Genomic DNA, 20,298 nt, shown 5'->3' with positions numbered 1-20,298 from the left:
TCGGAGTTCAGTTGTTCTCAAGCAATTGAGAAGAATCAAAGTAAGCAGCTGACAATGACATTAACATGTCACCCACCGCTACAACAAATGAACACAAACTGTCATTTGGAAATAACACGACATCACACAACCTTTATTTCCACCCATTTATAACAAGATTTTCCTTTAACTTCCCTCCACATGCAGACCATCCATCCATCCATCCATCCATCCATCCATCCATCCATCCATCCATCCATCCATCCATCCATCCATCCATCCATCCATCCATCCATCCATCCATCCATCCATCCATCCATCTTCTAAACTCACTTTATCTCTTTAAAATGCCACTGAGGTTTGTGAAGGAGGATTGTGTTTTACTGACGGGATGCTTTTGAGACTTTGCTATAAAGCAAACATAAACTTAGCAATTAAACAGGATTGTTCTTTGTTTACTGCCTTTTGGAAAGTAGCAGGAGAATAACTTTTAACTCTGATGTTTTCTACCTTTTATGTTTTTAAGAAGCTTAACATAAAGACTTCATGTTTTGTCAGCATGAAGATTTTGAGTTTATCTTCTCTAGTAGAGGTCAGGGACAGTATGTTGAGGTGGACTAATTTGCTGCTCTCACAGAGTTCCTTTGTTGATCTCCAGTGGTATTGTGAATGGGTTTATGGATGCTAACAGGTGTCTGGTGCACCTCAATCCTGGCATCGGACACATCCCTTTTGTTGTCACGAGTGAATAAATCGAACATCTGTTTTTTCATGGGAGACCATTTCTCAGTGTGGAAGAAGAGAACCAAATCCGATTCAAGGATTGTGTCTTAAGGAGAAAGTCAATTTTTCTGGCATAGAGATTTTTGGCAGATAGGATCTCAAGTTTTATAAATTGATACTTTTGTTAAAACCTGGGCTATGAATAATGTGCTCTGTGAGGGAAATATATTTAAAGTTGAACTTTTTATTTGGATTCATTAAATTGTTCTAGACTGTGTCATTTTTGTTATTGGTTACTGGGAATTAATCACTTGTTATCAAAAGATGTTTGAAGTTGAAACCTTTTCTTTGCTTTTTCATCCTTTGGCATTCTCTCTCTGCTCTCCGGATACGTGTCACCTTCAGTCAGATTAATCCCTTCAGATCAACTTAACTCTTCGCTGTTGAGAGCTGAGAGTCAGGCTGGAACAGGTGGCAGAGACGCCTCCTCCTCCTCCTCCTTTTCCTTTTCCTCCTCACAGTTGGACTCCCGGACTGTGTCAGGTCGCACCGGCTGCTCTGTTTTTTGTTTAGCTGGTGTGGAGCTGGCCTGGCTGCTGGGGTTGCTCAGACTGTGCGCTGAATTAAAAAGAAATCCCAGAAAGTGGACCGTCAAGCTTCAGGAGGGGGACAAGGGGGAAGAGCAGAAGAAAGGGGACACCTCTGCTGATCTTGAAGTCTTGAACAGGAAATTAGGACAGGAAGGTTGCTAGACTGTGAACCTGCTGCCACAAACAAACCAGGGAGGCCCAGCAAAGGCAGAATGGGAGCTTCTTATGGAAAGAAGGTCAGTGCTTGTTTCTCGTCCACACTGCTCTGTTGTAGTTTTTTTTACAATCGGTGCTTCTTTTAAGGTTTTGGTTTGTTCCTGAATTGTCAGGTGATGATGTGAATGTGGGTTCACCTGCTGCTGGACTCACGTTCAGGCAGGAATCACAAATATTTTACTTTTCTGCTTCCTGCCCTGTTTGGTTTTGATATCAGAACACATTGAAGCAAAAATATAAACCTGGGGTTGTCAGACTTCACCAGACTGATAAATCACAGAACACACCGGATGACATTCTGCTCTAACAAGCCTGATGACCTTTGCTTGCTCAGGAGGCCCGACAGAGAAACATCAAGAGTATGTCTTTAATAGACTCGGATGGTCCCTCACAGATGTTCATTACTTGTACATCCATGACCAGTTTGTGCTAAAACTAGCCTTAGTTTCAATGGGGAGTCAAGCATTGACAGAGTAAATATGTGAATCACATCCAAAGTCTATCGTGCTCAGTTGATCAAACTGTGGTTCAAATGAATTCCACTTTTTATTTTATTTTGAAGCTGCTTGTTCTGCAGAGTTCTGCTTCCTGTCTGTTTCACAGCTGAATTCTGTTTCCAATGGCCTCAACTGTTGCTTGTTTGTCATATGATGCTTGAAAAGTCAACTACTCTCAAGGTTTCTTTAATTTAAACTTTTTTGATGAATCACAACTACTAATTTCTTTAAATGTTGTGTCTTTTTCTGCCCTGCACACATTTTTGCACAATCCTTTTGTTTGTTAAACCATTTTAAGGCTGTCTAGCTGTAACCCTCGTGAAAAAAAAAAACTGAAGTCCATTTTATAGGATTTGAGAGGATGCCTGCCTCCTGAAGCGTTTAGTGGAGCAGTAGAAACTAGAGATACTACACCAAAATGTGTCAATGAAACAACACATTTGTGGTCTTTGCTGCCACAATAAGAAAGCCTCAGAAACTTGCCTCAAAAGCTTCTGAGGTAGAACAATGCATGGCAGGGCGTTCCGACCACGGTCCTCTCCCTTTTCAGTGTAAAATGTTGTTACTAAATGTTTGTTAAATTATTATTACAAGGGTCAAACGTTTTCAGGATATTAGAATCTGGACTCACTGATACAGCTGAGGGAAAAGTGGATTGTTGGTCCCTAAGCTTTGCTTAGCTTTGAAAAGATGGAGAGAATGCTATGCTCTGATTTGAAGTCCGATTGAGACTATAAATCCTCATTTTCCCCGCATTCAGTCTCTTCCATCTTTTCAATGTTTATAGTGAAACCACTGTGACTCCAATTGTGAGAGTAGATGTCAAAGACTTCATCTGCTGGTCATGGTGATGAATTTTATTATTTTTTTTGAAGAGGAAAGTGCTTTCTTTGCCTCCCTTGGAGTTTCAACCAAGCGTTGGAAACCTGAGTGCAGACAAATATTTGAGTTATGAGGTGCGCCTGAGGTGCACCTGCTGGGTGGGGGTGTGGGGAGGGGTTGTGTTGGGGTGCGCCGGTTTCTACAGCAACCAGCAGCTGACAGGAGGCTAGCCAGGAATGTAGCCTCATGTGCTGAGAGGGTTATTTTGAGTTTCCCGTCAGTGTTATCTCACACCAGAAGCATGCGTGTCTTACATAAGCCTGAGACACAGAGAGGAATGTCTGTAAACAGATCCAGGGGGTTAAAAGCCCCCCTCCCCTCATGGAAACAGGTGAGTTGAACCCCAGCCAGAGGACACCTTTGGGTCGTTGATTATTAGAGATGCTCACAAGTCCCATATGCTCACTTTTTGTGAGTCAAAGTGACAAGCCTCTGGTCTCTGGTCTTAAAGTAAGTTTTTTTGGGTCACAATTTCTCTTTAAAACAACCAATGGATGTAGGAATGGCAGCATGCTTACAAAACAGCTAGAATTTAATATAAAGAGCTTGTTTGTTTATGCCTAAAGTGATGTACTGAAAGAAACAATTAAGATAAACCTCTGGTAATCCTACTAAGAACCAAGTCTTTCTCAGTTTTTTGGCTCAAACACAAGTGAAAGAGTTTTATGACCATTTTGTTGAACTTCAAAGGAAGTTTAGGGCAGGAGTAGAACCTGTCTTCACAAGCCTCCCTTGTGGAGCTTGTCTGGATGTAAAGGGTATGACAGCATAAAAAAAAGACTGATTTAAATGGCGTATACACATTTCTACCTTCTTAGAAGGCCCAAAGCGCTTTACAGTCACAGTCCCATTCACCCACCCACCCACATTCACATACTGATGATGGCTTCACTGCCCAACACTGGCGCCAACCTATAACCACTGGACCAATTTGGGGCTCAGTGTCTTGCTCAAGGTCACCTCAACACACAGGTGGGCAGGGAGGGAACCAAACCTGCAATCTTCCAATCAGAGGTCGACCACTCTACTTCCACACAACGGACGTAACTAGCCATTTATAATGACTGATTTTCACAAAATGACATCTGGACAAATGAGGTACAAAAAACAAAGATGTAAACATTCAATATCAACTGTTAAACATGGTGGTGGAAGTTTTATGATATGGGTTTGTTTTACGGTTACAAGATTTTGATATTTTTTGGTCAGATTAGTTGTTGTCATTATCTTGTTGCATGACCTAGTTTTATCTAAGCACAGTAACACATCTACAACAGGAAAACTTCAGTTTTATGGTCTTTTGTTTTGACCCAGGAGCTTAGCGTCTGACACACGGGCTAAACCCTGAGTTAAGCTAGTCACAGTGGGATTTAGAAATAAGACTCAAACACAGGGAGCAGGCTGGTGTGAAGACAACTTCCGCATAGAACAAAAAATTGCAACAAAAAGGGACTCAAGGGCAGAGCAACCAACAGGTGACTGGGAAAAACTAAGACAGAGTGAGAAGAAGGAGAGATAAATGTTGCAAGTAGACAACAAAAAGAACTCAAAGTATTAACTTAAAGTTAAAGTGAGGCAACAAAATGGCTGTCAGTTGTGCCCCTGAAATAGTGTGATTGTGTCAGTGGAACCTATTGTACTGTTCATGGAAGTGTACAAAACCCTAAGAAGAAAATGAGAACAAACAGCTTCAGTTGTAATAAGAAGAGAAAATAATCTTCCTGTAAATGTCTGAGCAGTGAAGCGAGTGGAGTTTGTTGTTTGTGCCATTCACACAGAAACAAGAGTGTGTTGTTTCAGTCAGAGCTGCTGAGAAGGCCAGCATGAGCCTCTCAGCGTCTTTGAGTAGACACAATCAGGGCCTGCTGCTGACCAATCACAGCTCAGATTCTCTTTCTGTGAACAAGTTCATGAACCAGAGTGGGAATGAGGCCTGTGGAACCAAACAGTATTTTCAGCTGCACTTATGCAACAGCCCTCATTAACTAGGAGGATTTGTGACCGAGGGCTCCGCTGACCCGGGCTCAGATTGCTGACAGGTCACTGGTTTGTGGTTGGTGTGTTTAACCCGTCTGTGCTGTGGGTCTGTGTGTCGTGACTGTTGTCAGCAGACTGAAGCCAGATAAACAGATATAAGGCGCTGAAGCAGCCAAAGAGGCAGAAATAACAGATGATGTTATAAAGCTGTAGGCATTCCTGAAGTCCACAGCCAAAGCACATCATGCAACATGAGTTGATATATCCAAGAACACCAGTCAAATGAGATCACATTATGTTACTGTGACCGAAACTTGGTAATATCAATATTTTCTTGTTATTGTTCAGTTAAATACAGTAAGCTGGGGTTGAATTTAATTTAATGAAAGTTTAATGAAGCCAACATTTAGATTACAGCATCTGAGGTCCTGTTTAAAGGGGCAGTTAAAATGAGTTTATGGTAAATCAACAATAATCCAAAGGAGATAAACTGCTGAGATTGAAGGCCTGGATTCATGGTTGCAGGTGGCTGACTGCAGTAACAGGGAAGCCCACAGAAGGTGGCAGCAACTTTCCGTTGTCTGTTTTTGAGGTGCTCATCATGCAGCATCAGTTTACCGTTGAAGAGAGAAAGGTTTTTCAAATCTGAACATCTGACTGAAGATCAGACTGTTTAACTGTTTTGAAGACATCCATGTCCTTCAGTTTTCAAGCAGAAGGGTCACTCTTTGTGTCTTACAGATAAAAGTCCGCTCTCACATCCTTCCTCCAGTTTTTTTTTCCTCCCAAGCCAGATATGCCATTGTCTCCTCCTTTTTTCCCCTCTTTCACACTTAAGGGACTTTGTTTTAGTTGCTAGGAGCGACTTCATCCGGCGGCAGCATGGTGACAAGGCTCCCACTGTCTCTGGACCACACTGCATGCCCCCCTCTTTTTTTCTTTGGTGGTGCAGATGAATGTTGTTTACAGGATGGCAACTGCTGCTTTAAGTATGATCTGCATTCAGCTTTCACAGAGATTTGAGATTCAGGGATGAACCACCCGCCTAGAAGGAGGTAAAGTGTCATACATAATCAGTCTTACTGGCAGCAGATAAACTAGGTTATATTTTAAAATAAAACATAAATAAAACACATATGTCTTCACTATAGTAGCTGGATGGCTCAGTGGCCTGCATGTAGGACTTGTGCATGGGAAATCAGGGTTTGTTTCTCAGAGGGTGCAATGAGCTTCATCCAGTCTGGGTCCTTGGGCAAGACCCGTCACGCTATTGCCTAACTATGTAGCCACAAGGGGCCCAAGTCTGGGTCTCCCTGCGCCGGTCCCCAGCCCTGACAAATGCAGGGTTTTGTCAGGGGGAGCATCAGGTGTAAAACTCTGTGCTAAACCACCCGTGCGAATCAGTAAAAGCTGATTTGCAGTGGCAACCCCCAAAAGGGATAGGCTGTATATAAGGTGAACAACAACAACACATCTCTTCTCTGTCACATGCAACATGTTTAGCTTCTTTTTGAATTCCTCTGTATTACATGGATAAAACCATTCATTATTTCATAGTAAAGAGCTTCTGCATATATATGGAGACTGGTGCCCCCACAACCCAAACCCTCGGAAAGGGTTAAAGTAAAAAACTATTTTGATTTTATTTGAGTCAATCAATGATTAAATTCTAAAAAGCAGAACTCCTTGAATCTCTTTTGGTTCTGTTGCAGAGGAAAATGATCTGAATCTTATCCTTTCCAAACTTCTCCTGGAATGAGAGTTTTCCCTCAGAAGTCACTGTAAATGAGATGCCTATTCTGTACAATAGCTTGGTCTCTAAAGTAAGACACGCCACAACCAGATCGCCTTGCTTCCCAAGAGGCTTACATTTGCCCCGAAGATGCACATGGACCCTCACGCTAGGTCTATTTTCAGGGTTTGCTGTCAGACTTGGACAGAGACAAACTTAACTTTTACAGATGCAACAGTTTGGAACAGTAGAATCATTCGGGACTTCACAAACCAAGCTTTACATTCTTACATTGTTTGTCTGGTGTTTTCAAAAAAATCATGAATCTGCCAGAATTTTTTCTTGTTAGTCTGAAACTCGGTGTCTCACCATAACTTTACTGTCTGTTTTCAGAAGTCGTACAGCATTGATCATGAGCCTCCACCGAAGCAGCAGTGTGTGAAGAACGGGAAGCATGCAAAGGGCAGAGGTAGGTTTCTCAGGTTCCTGAAAACAAAGAAGCTCTGACCTGTGAACGCTACAGTTGGTGTGTAGCAGCCTGTAATGGGCCTGTTTACTAGAGACCAGCTCTGACATGGCTGATTGCTCTTATTGCACCACAGGAGCAGATAAAAGCTCTGAAATCAGACCGGATCCAAGCTGCAGAGCAGTTAGGTGACCTTTAGGCAACACACATAAAAATAACCCTTTTACAGTTTAGGAGCATAAATATTGGTATTGCAATCGACTTTTGACTCAAAACCTTGATTTCACACGTAAAATCAACCCTTGAAGTACCACATAAAAATGTGGTCTAAAAGTTAAATAATACTGCTTACATTTGCTGGCTTCTGTGACACCACAGATCCAGATGACAATGGAAGAACTCCTGACCTATGATGTTTTCATGACAGAAAACCAGCTGTTATGTGCAGAACTGTGAATGCTTGGACTTATCGATAGAAACTGTTGAGGAACACCTGACCTTATGAGGAAGATGCTTCCATCTGTGTTCCTGAAAGCAGCTTCCCCTTGTTAGATTTTGACTTTAGGTTCCAACGGCTAAGTCTTTTGTGCATCTCTGTCCTACTGGGTTTGTGGACCACCGGGAGATGGTCAGTGTTAAGGTTCTCGGATGATTATTTTTTTCCTTGAAATCCAGCGTTCTAACTTTGTTTTTGTTTTTTAAGGAAGAGCAGACATAAAACTGTTTTTAGACTGCAGAAAATGAAGGATTCTCCAAATCCGGACATGAGATTTCTGAATCTCTTTGTCTGTCTGAGATGGCAAAAAACCTAAGTTTTGGCCTTAATTGACTTCTGGTATTTGTTCCTAAAAAATGCTCATAGTTTTTAGGATGTCACATGCATCTCTACTTTCCATAACATCAAAGACCCCAAGTCTTTTCTAAAATGGACTAACAGGTGGTCCATTGGAACAGTTGTTGGAACATGGCCATTAAACCTGCACTAGAAATAAAGATTTGACTCTAACCTATCAATAAAATACACATCTGTTAAAAAATAATTTTGATTTCAAACAGTAGCTAATTATGGGCTTCATTCAGTAGACCATTCTTATGTTATTATGCATATCTAATCCAATAAAAGCATTTTAACCAGATTTTTTATTTCTGATAAACGACTTTACATGAAATGGATTAGGGCTTGACATGCTTAATAAACCAGTTGATGTGGACCCTGTTAAATGATGTGGTTCCAGCTATTTTTATATTTGGTCCACAGCAGATCTGAGATAAGTTGTCACACCTGCCAAACAAATAGAACCAAAGGAAACACATTTTAAAAGGCCAAAACCTTTCAGGGTGAAAGCTCAAAGTGTCAGATCTACAAAATCATGTAGCAGTTAGCTACATGATTTTTTAATTTACCTGCAATTGAAATAAGACATTATTCACACTGGAAAATCCATCAAGTCTGAGAAATGAAACTCACTGATGTGAAACAAGTTATTTCATTTTAAAACACCTTCATAAATGTTGAAACCCATTTTTAAAGTCTGAATTACAGGCTTTTATTTTATTCATCCATTTTCCGACTCTACAACATCCCTTTTGGTTTCATGGTGTTGCTGGAGCCTATCCAAGCTACTGTCGGGCAAAGCCAAAGTAGATCTGGAAGAGGTTGCCAGTCTGTCATAGGTTTTTAATTTTATTTTCATTTAATTTACAAAAATGGAAATATTGTTAGTGCTCTAAAAAAGTGTTTTTCAACCTTTTTTGACACAAGGTACACTTTATCTTGGACAAAAATCACAAGGCACAGTAGGAACTAGAAATTTGAAAAAAGATAAACTGTTGTCTGTATTGATCTACAGTCCCTCTTCGATCTCGCGTGCCCTCTTATCAATAATTGAGGCACAAAAAATTGAAGTTGCAGCTGTTTTTCCTAGAAGTTGCGATGGTTTTCAATAATAATTTTCAATTAAATTAGTTGAAAAATTGCCAAGGTAGTTGTTTTTTCTACCATTTATCAAAATGCAATTTCATGTAACCTCACAAAAGCCAAATAAAATAGCATTTGTTTCTAAATGGTGACTAATTTTTTACAAGAGCAATTTTTAAACAAATATATAATCACAGTATTCTTAATACATTTTACTCCAAAAATTCATATAATTTATTCATGTAAGTTTCATTTAATATTTGTATTCTTTATTGCTTTATTATTTATTTGCAAGGTTCAGACTGACAATGCCAATAAGCAATGTGCAACCACCTCTGATAAAAAAGTTTGAAAAAGCTTTAATGAATGATTTCAAGAGGAAAAAAACAGAAGTAAAGTAAAAGATTAATCTTTTTGGGGGGATTTTTTTGCTGGATCTGAAACTGGAAGCTACGCTTTTATTGAAGCCTGTTTCAGTTGGAAAAAGACTGGAGGTTCACATTTAAATGGATGTTTTGGTTCATCAGCTAATCCCGACTGAGACTCAGAAGAAATTTCGAGGAGTTTTCAGAAGCTTTTTAAGCAATTATGAACACGCCTTCAGAAGATGCTGATGATATTTTGCATGAAACATTCATGAATATGTCGTTTTTTGCACAAAAACATTGATTTTTTTTGCAGAGTATTTTAACCTTGTGGAAATCTGCTCCTAACGTTAGCAACAGAAGATCCTGATAGAATAAGGCAAATATGTCATGTCATCATAACCAGTTACGGTACTCTAGAAAGATTTATCAGAGAGAGGCATCGTCCCTCTTCCAGCCTCAGTGGGAGTGATCGTTCACCATCAGGGCTGCAGATTAAACTCTAAAGGGAAGGCCTTCCACCTTGCTTGTTTAGATGTTGCTTGTTTAGATGTTTCTTTTAAAACACACAACTGTTCACTGCTGTGATTTATAGAACAGGAGTTCACTTCCTGCCGGCCAGTGCCGTGACGCTGCTCGCCTGTAATCTTGTGAGATTAGGCTCCGTTAATCCTGCCAGCTGGACTCGGATCACATGGAGAAATATGTTTCTGACACGGACAAGTTTCTACATCGGACCTTGCTGTTATTCCCCACTCTTCCAGACAACATGAACTTCTGGCAGATTCATGTTTGAATCCTTCACTATTGGTTCCAACTTAATGGATTGACACTGCTTTACCCATAATGCCCTGCTGCAGCACGCAGAATCAATTTAGGTTTTTTTTTAAACCCAGAATGAGCTTCTTCTGCAGATTGTGGAGCTGCTCCTATGGCCTGAGATAAAGCCCAGATTATTTACGTCTGAGCTCACTTCACAGTTTTGGGTCAGAAAAGGATGAAAAGATGATGATTCAGCCACCGTGCTACCATCATGATACCATGACTGTTTACTGGAAACCTGGACTTCACCACTGTGTAGTTCAGGTTTTGTTTCTTGCTGATGGATGTGTTGAAAAAAGTGAGGCAGCGTGGGAAAAAGCTGTGAACTGAAAGGGGGGCTGGAACTTCACAAAGAAAAGGAGGAGGAGGAAGGGGAGCACATAGGATCATGTGATCGCTGTTTTACATATGACATGACTGAGGCAGGAGGAGGTGAACATTGCTGCTGCAGGGAGCATGAAAGTCCCCACATACTGAAATACAACAGGAGCAGAACACATCATCAGGCGATCTGATGGACTACATGGACCACAGGATGCCCAGGAGCCCCCCACATCACACCACAACCACTGAAAGGATGCTGAAGTCTGGTAAGGTTGAAGCTCGTGCAGTCTCCACTCATCTGTGCTGTTTTGTATTTTTCGACTGTTACCTGTAGTTTGTTCAGTTGCGGTGTTCCCAAATCCTGTCAGACACTGTGCAGCTGCAAAGCAGCTGTCTTCAGTGTCATCTTCTGCCCAAAATGACTGTATACTGTTTTATAAATCTGCTTTGAGAATAAACTTTTGTTGAACTGTGGTTTGTCACTTAAACCTGAAAATGCACAAGTAAAATTCTCTTTTGGACAAAAATTTCAGCAGATTTTAAAAAAGACCAGCTGGAACGATTGTTTATCATTGAGACCGTTGTACAGCCTTGAACCAGATAACTGAACCTGTGTAAAGCAGGTGAGGTGTTTTTATTTTGTTCTGTAGCACAGAAAAGATAAAAATAACGGACACATTTCTGGGTTTCAGTGCATAAACTCCCTTTTTGTTGCTGCTGCAGCACCTGTCGATGTAGCCTCTCTCATTTTCACACCTTTAACCCATGAATTATTCAGGATGTGAGTCATAAAATGAAGAGTGGCTAACTGTTATTAAAGCAGCTTCAAGTTGTTCTGGACAAAGTGAGCGTGGGATGATGGAGATGAAGTCACTGCTGGCATGAGCACCTACTCGGAGTGGGAGCGCAGATCGTGAATGATGCTGGGATGTTGCATAACCAATGCCAGAAAAATAACAAATGTAAATTTTTTGTTCTGTCCAGTCTCCAGTAGAAGCTTTAATCATTTTTGTCTTGTTGATGATCCCAGGATCCCAGTTTGGTCTTGTTTTTTCTTTTTAAAAAAGCCACCTCCATTTTATTCAGTCGTTCTTTACTATTTTTACAGGTGTTTTAATATGCACCTGCACCAGAGTTAATTTTTATCTTTATTGTAGAAGGCATAGATATGTAGAAAGATTAACTGCATCATAAGATACTGGATTGTCTGTCAATGTCATCGCCATCTTGGAAAGGTTAACATTTAATTCTAGCAAAAAAAGATGAGATAATGCCTTCGTTTTGCTCTGTACAAACCACTGAACAGTTTAAAATTAGTCTCTGGGAATTCCTTTACATTGATGAGTGTAAAAACTCTTGTTTCTGGCTGTAGTTAGTGATTTGTTGGTGACACTTATTGGCCATCAGCATCAGGACTATTAACTGCTAACATTAGGGACAAGGGTATTGAGCTGCCTGCAACACAAAACTTTATATGAAATCAAAAAGCCAACATAGTTAAACTCAATAGTTAATTTATTGTAGATAAAACATTATTGTAAAAAATTACACATAGTAAATGTGAGCTGCTCATTGAATATTTAGACTTCATCCTAACCATCATTTGTGCACCACTTGGATCACAAACCACAGATATTAGTTAAAAACTAATAAATAAATTGTCATAATCATAACTTACTAATAAAAACTTGTGTCTTAAAGTTTCATCTGCCCCAAACATATGACAAATCCATAAGAAAATTACAGAGAATTAGATGTCTATGCTTAAGAGGACCTAAATTCTGTAACCCTTGTGCTATCCTAGGCACTTTAACATTGGGAGTTGGGTCCTCTTGACCCACTAGACAGTGCGCTGAACCTTTTTTCTTAAATGATTTGTGATCTTCACTGGTGTCCATGGATTACATGAAATCTTTCCACCTTTATCCACCTTTGTCATGGTAGGGAGAACACGTCAATGTAAGGGTGGGGTCATCTAAGATAGCACAAGGGTTTTTAATGCAGAATGAAGATTTTTTTTTTTATCATAATGGTCCAAATCTGTGAGGATCTGAGTAACTGACCACTCCATTAACCTTTTAGTCATTCTAAAGCCAAAAACCAGAGACCCAAAGCTGAGGCTGATGTCAAGCTCTTTTCTGAGACAGTTGTTGATGTGCTGCTTTATTCTTGCTTTAAAAAAAAGTCCAGTCTGCTGCAGAGCAGGCATCTCCTGACCTTCTATGCAAAGATCCTTAAATCCTGCACAAGCTCACTGGGACAACCTTTGACACTTAAAATCAGTGTGTTCACTCCACAGCATACTCTGACAGGAACAGCTGGTCCCTCCTTAGGATGTCAAGAAAAGGAGAGAAACGTTTGTTTAGGAGCTTTGATGCTTGACAGTTCCTCAGCTGACCGGCTGTCTTTGTAAATGTTTGATAAGCTAAATCCTGCATCAGTGTTGCTGAAGCTTTGCATAACATTGTGACACCTTTCTCAATTATTTTTGTTAAAGTAGAGCTGTGTGGACATTTCAGCAGACAGAGTCAGACCTTCTAATGATAGCGACTTGACCTTTTTCGTGTTGCATGGTTGTAGTTGGAGCGCGTCAGCAGCAGATTTGATCCGACTCAGTAACCTGGAAGGTTAACGTTGGGATAACAGGATGGTGGGAGATAGGGCGATTCTGTGCCACATGATCACGTTTCCAGCCTCTGAGGTGGAGTCAGACTGATGTCTTCAGCCTCCTCATGTAACCAGAGAACATGCTCTCAGAGACGTCGATGAAGACTCAGACACGGTTTGGGTCGATATGATATCTCAAGGCTTCCTGGACATGGGAGAACCAGTGCAGCCATCATCCTTTGACCCCCAACCAATGAGAAGACAGTTGAGAGTTGTATTTTATATTCTATGGGCCACTCATCTTCTACTGGGAACCAGCACTTGATTTTATGATTGCACTATTTGCTTTTAAGGTTTTAAATAGGTTCTTTTTTTTAAACGCTGGAGTGATCATTTAGGTCAGATGTCAGTCCCAGGTTACTAAGACATAAACTTTAACCTGAGAAGATCATGTCTTCTCTAAAATAATTTCTCATCTCTTGATTTTTAACGTTCTTTTTTTTAAGTCAGGGGAACATTCCGATTTTTAAAACTTTACTGTGTCTAGTTTTGAGTCAGATACTAGCTCAGATGAGGAAAATTACGACGTACATGGATCAATTTGTTTGCAAGTGGATGCCTCAGAATGGAGCAGGGCAGGAGGCTTTTTTTAAAATGGCATTTTTTTGTCTGCTCCTGATTCAAACATTTTTTAATAAAGAAATACACAAAAATACCACTTTGAGCTTAATTTTCTTTATGTATATATATATATATATATATATATATATATATATATATATATATATATATATATATATATATATATATATATATATATATATATATATATATATATATATATGTGTGTGTGTGTGTATACAGCTGGGTAGCTCAGTTGGTAAGGTGCAGGACTGTCACGCAGGAAAAACAGGGTTTGACACATGTCATGCCGGATCAGACGTCACCCGGCCAAACAAGGTCTGTGTCAGGTGCTGGGGGACCAGAGCACCCTGATGGAAAGTGGGCTACTGGAACAAGACGGAAATGGACTAGATGTGAGAACAAGGTTCTGTTAAAATGCTACTACTCAAGTAACCCCTTGCATGGAGGGTTCCATCCCAAATCCAGCACCCTGAGACTGTATGCTAGCCGCAAGGAAGGAGGCCGAGGACTAGTGAGTGTAGAAGCCACTATCCAGGATTAAACATCCAAGATGCATGAGTACATCAAGCTCAAGGCCCCAACTGACAGTGTGCTCAGTGAATGTCTCAGGCAATGGAGAGCAGAGGATACAGTGCTGGAGGACAGATCCTCATGGGAGGACAAACCCCTGCATGGGATGTACCACCGGACCATAACTGATGGTGGGTGATATCAAGAAGTCCTACCAATGGCTAGAAAGGGCTGGCCTACAGGACAGCACTGAACCGCTCATCCTGGCAGCTCAGGTACAAGGCCTGAGCACCAGAGCAATAAAGACTCAGATCTACCACACCAGACAAGACCCAAGGTGTAGGCTGTGCAAAGTGGCGCCTGAAACAATCCAGCACATAACTGCAGGGTGTAAGATGCTGGCAGGGAAAGCATACATGGAGCACCACAATCAAGTGACTGGAATAATATACAGGAACATGTGTTCAGAATATGGACTGGAAACCCCAAGGTCAAAATGGGAAACACCTCCGAAGGTGGTAGAGAATGAGAGGGCAAAGATCCTGTGGGACTTCCAGATCCAGACTGATAGAATGGTAATGGGGAACCAACCAGACATTGTAGTGGTGGATAAAGAACAGAGGAAAGCCGTCGTGGTGGATGTGGTAGTGCCAAGCGAAGGGAACATCAGGAAGAAGGAACATGAGAAACTGGAGAAATACCAGGGACTCAGAGAAGAACTGGAGAAAGCCTGGAAAGTTGATGGTGACAGTGGTGCCTGTGGTAATTGGAGCACTCGGGGCAGTAACCCCCAAGCTGGAGGAGTGGCTACAACAGATACCTGGAAAGACCTCAGACCTCTTAGTCCAGAAAGGTGCAGTGCTAGGAACAGCTAAGATACTGCACAGGTCTCTCAAGCTCCCAGGCTTTTGGTAGAGGAGCCGAGCTTGGAGGAGAAACCACCCGCAGAGGGTGAGAGGGGCGTTTTTTTTTTTAATGTCTTCCATCATGAGAAAAATGTCACAAGAACATGTTAAAAACACCAAAAACACATTTTTCATCAGACTGGGTCTGTAAACAATTGAAGCCTGTACTTCTTTGTTTCTCTGTTTTCTTTTAAATGACCTTGAATGAGTCCTTGAGTGATTGGTTTCATTTTGGTTGCTAAATCCATGGAGGTTCTCCACTTATCAGTTTTCTGCCCATGTGGATAATGAGCCTTAGTGTGGTTCTCTGGAGCCCCATAGCTGCAAACATTTATTGAGTTTTTTTTAAAGCAGCATGAACATGATCTTGAATCTTGAAAGAGTTTCAGTTTTAGATCAACTTCAGATGCTTTCAGAAACCTCTTGATGCAATATCTGGATTTAGCAGGTCCAAAAATGATTCACTTAGAGTACGAGATTGGACTGCACGTGGCAGAATGGGTCAACTCTTCCCCGTAATATTAGGAAAATGTGTTTTTGTGTGTGATTATAAAATTTGCAACAAGGCCTGAATCAGTTTAGTGTGACTGACCTCAGAACAAAGCAGTTAAGTCCTGCAGCAGCTCATTTCATTTTTCCGAAATATGACGCAGGCGTGCATGTGGGTCTCTGGTTGCACCACAGAGGAAAGAAGTTATTGTGCGAAAATGACTGGAGACATTCGATCTGTGTCCCAGAATATCTGAGGGAGATAATCACATAGCCAAGAATCTGTCCTCCGGCACAGAGTTTCCCTATGCTGGTCCTTGAGGCTCACTATCCTGCATGTTTTCAAAGCTACTCTGCTCAAACACACTTCATTTAGCTCATCATTAACCTTTGTAGAGGCTTTACAATGATAGTCATTAAAGCCATCTGTGTTTAGGGAAAGTAGGTTAGAAAATGAATAGGACAGTGTATGCTGAAGACCAGGATTTAGTGACTGAATACCTAAGCGGCGCCCCCTGCAGGAGAAGGAGGTTTCATCTGAGATTTTTGAGGTTGACATCTTCATGGCTCTATCTTCTGTCCTCCTGTTTTAGCTTCGGCACATGCAGAGCTGCACCAGCACCACTCAGAGAGCCTCCCGCGGAGGGCGGCTCCGGTCTCCAGCGGGATTCCCCCACCTGATTACCTGGACAGAGACGAGGATGGAGAACTGATCAAACCCAGGAAGCTGGTAAATCCAGTGAAGTCCTCCAGAAGCCACCAGGAGCTTCATCGTGAACTACTAAGCAGCTGCAAACGGTGAGGAGAGTTAGACTTGAGACACTGGGGAGCCACCTTTTCTCTGCAATCACTCACAGCCTGGTTAGAAAGCCATCATGTGGTAGATAATGTTGTTTTTTTAAAGACAATCTTTTTAGTTTTATAAATTAGACACAGCAGCAACCTTAAACAGGTAAGAACCCTGAGAGTTTCATGTCTTTGATGAAAACATGTTAGGACTCAGACGTTGGATTCAATTGACTATTCAAACCACGAGAAGAGACAGAAACATGCTGCTAAGCTACAACTTCCCACCTCTGAGGAATTCAGCTTAGAGGATGCTGGGTAGCTTTTTACCCCCACTGTTTCACCCCCTCACATTTGTTTCTGTTGCTTTAATCAGTAGAAATGTGAAGCAAAACCCTCGGAACATGTTTTAATTCTGACCAAAACGACATAAAGAGCAGACAGATAACAAACAAATAATTTATCTGTGACTCAGACAACCTTCAGTCAGTAAGCAGCATCTGCCTCCCCAAAAAGAAACGAAATTTAGACAGAAAAGGAGCCTGAAATTGTCCTGAAAACTGTATGATCATTAAATGGAATTTCCGGGGAGGATGGGATGATTTACTGTCATGGGTTTTTATAGAACTTCAAAACAGAGACATCACTGAATACGTTTGTGTGATTCTAAGGAGAGTCACCACCACCATCAGGACAGGACTCCTAAGTCTATAGGCATCCTGTCAAAATTCAGTGCTTAAACTCCCATAATGCATTACGTTTGAGTCTTTTACCTGCTAAAACCCCTGCAAGAAAGCCTCTGTAGTGTACTTTCATAGGTAGGAAACCCTATAAATGCAATTTTTGAGTGATATTCACATAATAGTCAAAAACCTGGTCACACAATCCAAAACTGATTAGACACAGAAAGTGAATGACCTGTGTGAAACAGCGCCCTCTGCTGCACGAAACACCGATTTACTCACAAAGATTCAGGCCAAATACCTAAAAACCAGAGAAGCAGCAGAAGATTTTAAAACATTTTAATAATTCTGACAGAACACATTCACAGAGCTTACATGCTAATATACACAATGTGTGTGTTTGTGTAGCAGTGGGACGAGTGTGGAGACAAAGCCGGAGCTGCAGAGAGTTCTGGAGTCCAGGAAGAGAGAGCAGCTGATCCGACAGAGAAAGCAGGAGGAAGAAGCCCACCGCAAGGTTTCCCCTCTGGAGGCTGAGCTGCTGAAGAGACACAAGAAGCTGGAGGAGGTCACACAACAACACACAAAACTGACACACAACACTACGAGGAAACACAACATCAAAGAATTACAACACACAACAGCACACCATAGCAACAACCCCAAAAAAAGCACAGCAACACACACTTTTCACACTATAGTTACTGGAGCTTCACACTGTTGCACAACAGCAGCTAAACACAACAAAACACCAATTTCAAGACAACGCCCAGCATTTAACAACAATTTAACATCAAGGACACACAACCACACACAAAACAAACAAGAATGCATAACAGCACAATAATTTTAGAAAATAGAAACACAACTAGAACACCCAACAACGCAACAATGATGCACAACATACAAACAAAAATACAGCAGCAGAACAATTCAAAACCACACTATAACCAATGACAGAGTAACAACAAAATGACACACAACAGAGATAGACAACAATATACACACTAACACTAAACACAGCAAAGAACAATGATACAAAATAACACATGCAATAAAAAGCACAGACACACACATTTACACACTACCAGCAAAAAAGCAAAATGAACAGAAATGCCTTTTTTTAAATGAATGCAGAGAAAGTTTAGTCCAAAAAATGAGAATAATAAATTGAAACGACAGACTTAACAATAGGTCAATAAAAGCTCACAAAACAACAACTCACAGCATCAGCCCCTAAGGAGGTTTTCAGGTTCTTGTTGTGATCTGTCTCTGCAGCTGGAACGACAGCAGGAGCAGCAGCAGCAGGAAAACCTGAAAGCTCCAGAGTTCGTCAAAGTCAGGGAGAACCTGAGACGGACGTCCTGTCATGGCAAAGAGGAGAAGGAGGTCTAGCAGATACAGAAGATGTCCACCGGAGGACATCGCGTTGATGAGTTAACAGGCCACTAACACACTGAGAGAAGACTGTGATGAGGAGCAGCAAGAGAAGAAGATATGCTCCTCAGGCTCACGGTGTGAGTAGACTCTGAGGACATGCTGGCACGATGAGGAGCACAGACAGAGCTGGAGACACCATCAATGTGCCTACAAGACAATCAGAGAGAGGGTAGAGGCTGCTGATCATAGATTGATCAACCATGGATGAATACATCCTACAGCAAAACCATCAGCAGTTTGATTCTCCAGACAAAAACATTTGATGATGTGAAACCACAGGACACGGTTATGTGTGCTTCAGTTCAGCTGTGCAGAGTTCAAACTAACAAATCAAGATTCTTGGAGTAGATCAAGTGCGGTCCACATTGAGTGGAACAGTCTAAAGATAGAGGCAGACCGGAGGCTGAACTGAAATCAGTGGTTGAAGTTCTGATGGTACCCATATTCAGAGTACTTATGCTAATGAAGGTCCACAAATGGAAAAACAGGGATGTAGGATCAGAAAGCACAGAGTGAAGAAACACTTTGTAAGTACCGGTCAGCATCTTCTGAAAAATGCAGTGGTTCTGCAGGACACATGCTGTGTTCAGGGTGTTCTTGAGCACAGTCAGTTTGATCCAACTCCTACAAATTCTGAGAATTAGCTGGAGAAGGACATCAGGAGGTTTCAGTCCTAGTTTCAAAATAAACCAGGAACATGAGATTAGTGGTATTTATTAGAAATGAACCAGTTTAAAATCCATCAACACCATACTTCCTCTTTCGTCTGCCTTCAAAATAAGGTGAAAAATTGTATCCAGCAGATCCAGCAGATGTGTCACAATTTGAACAGGTAGTGAGCTTTGATGCTGTGTGAGAACATTTATTTGCATGATCATATGTGTACTGAAAAACAAGAGCAAAATTAGGACTTTTGAAACTATTGTCCCACTGTTCCGACTCTTCCCTCTTCTGCACTCACTTTGTCAAAAATAAGCTGGCCACGAGCAAGGATGCTGCTGTTCTGGGTCCCAGACAGCAGGCGGCGGTATGCACTTTTTTTCATTGGTTTACCAACCACCAACAAAGGAAAGGTACTTGTGGAAACACACACACACAAAAAAGTTTTTTTAGAATATTTTCTTTTACACTATGGTCAGTCTTATTTAGCATAATGTTGTTTTCAGTTCAGTTCACGTTGTTGTTTTACGCTGAGTTGTTTGAAGCGATTGACATGCAGCACTGGGTTAATTATTATCTCAACGGTAATATCAGAAAAATCTTATTATGTTTTGTTTACAACTAAATGACACTCAGCTATTTCTGAACCTTTCATTGTGTTATGGTACTGTGTTAAAGAAAACAAAACTTTTTTCGTTTTCTTTTTGTCAGTCACATTGTTTGTAGAGTGCCATATTTAATAATATAACAAATCACAAATAAATGATTTATATTTGGCTTTTTCTTTTATTTTACTTTTTTTCAGAATGGGCATTTACTTGCTTTGTACACAGTTGGAGTTGACTGCAACGTTTTTTTTTCATTTATTTATTCATTCATCTTCTTCTTCCGTTTGTCCCTTTCGGGGTCACTGGGCTGTTGGAGCTTATCCCGGCAACTTATGGGCGAAGGCAGGGGACACCCTGGACAGGTCGCCAGTCTGTCGCAGGGTCACACATCACACACCCATGCACACTCACATTCACACTTATGGACAATTTGGAGTGACCAACTAACCTGTGAAGCATGTTTTTGGACGGTGG

At 41.0% G+C, this 20,298-nt stretch overlaps 1 protein-coding gene across 2 annotated transcripts; it reads left to right on the top strand.

Moving 5' to 3' along the window:
- The first annotated feature begins 1,204 nt into the window (after positions 1 to 1,204).
- LOC101154860 (protein FAM107B) lies at positions 1,205 to 19,886 on the top strand. Of its 2 annotated transcripts, XM_011475194.3 has the most exons (5): positions 1,205 to 1,528; positions 6,990 to 7,065; positions 16,241 to 16,445; positions 17,525 to 17,684; positions 18,395 to 19,886. In XM_011475194.3, the coding sequence occupies exons 1-5, from the start codon at positions 1,505 to 1,507 to the stop codon at positions 18,509 to 18,511; spliced, it is 582 nt and encodes a 193-aa protein (XP_011473496.1). In that variant the 5' UTR covers positions 1,205 to 1,504; the 3' UTR covers positions 18,512 to 19,886. The 2 variants fall into 2 exon arrangements, with proteins under 2 accessions (XP_011473496.1, XP_004068951.1); XM_004068903.4 differs by lacking the exons at positions 1,205 to 1,528; positions 6,990 to 7,065 and adding an exon at positions 10,543 to 10,757.
- Positions 19,887 to 20,298: the final 412 nt, after the last annotated feature.

Source organism: Oryzias latipes, chromosome 5 (assembly GCF_002234675.1).
Source record: "Oryzias latipes chromosome 5, ASM223467v1".
Lineage (NCBI taxonomy): Eukaryota > Metazoa > Chordata > Actinopteri > Beloniformes > Adrianichthyidae > Oryzias > Oryzias latipes.
This window is presented reverse-complemented; position numbering and strand designations above follow the sequence as displayed.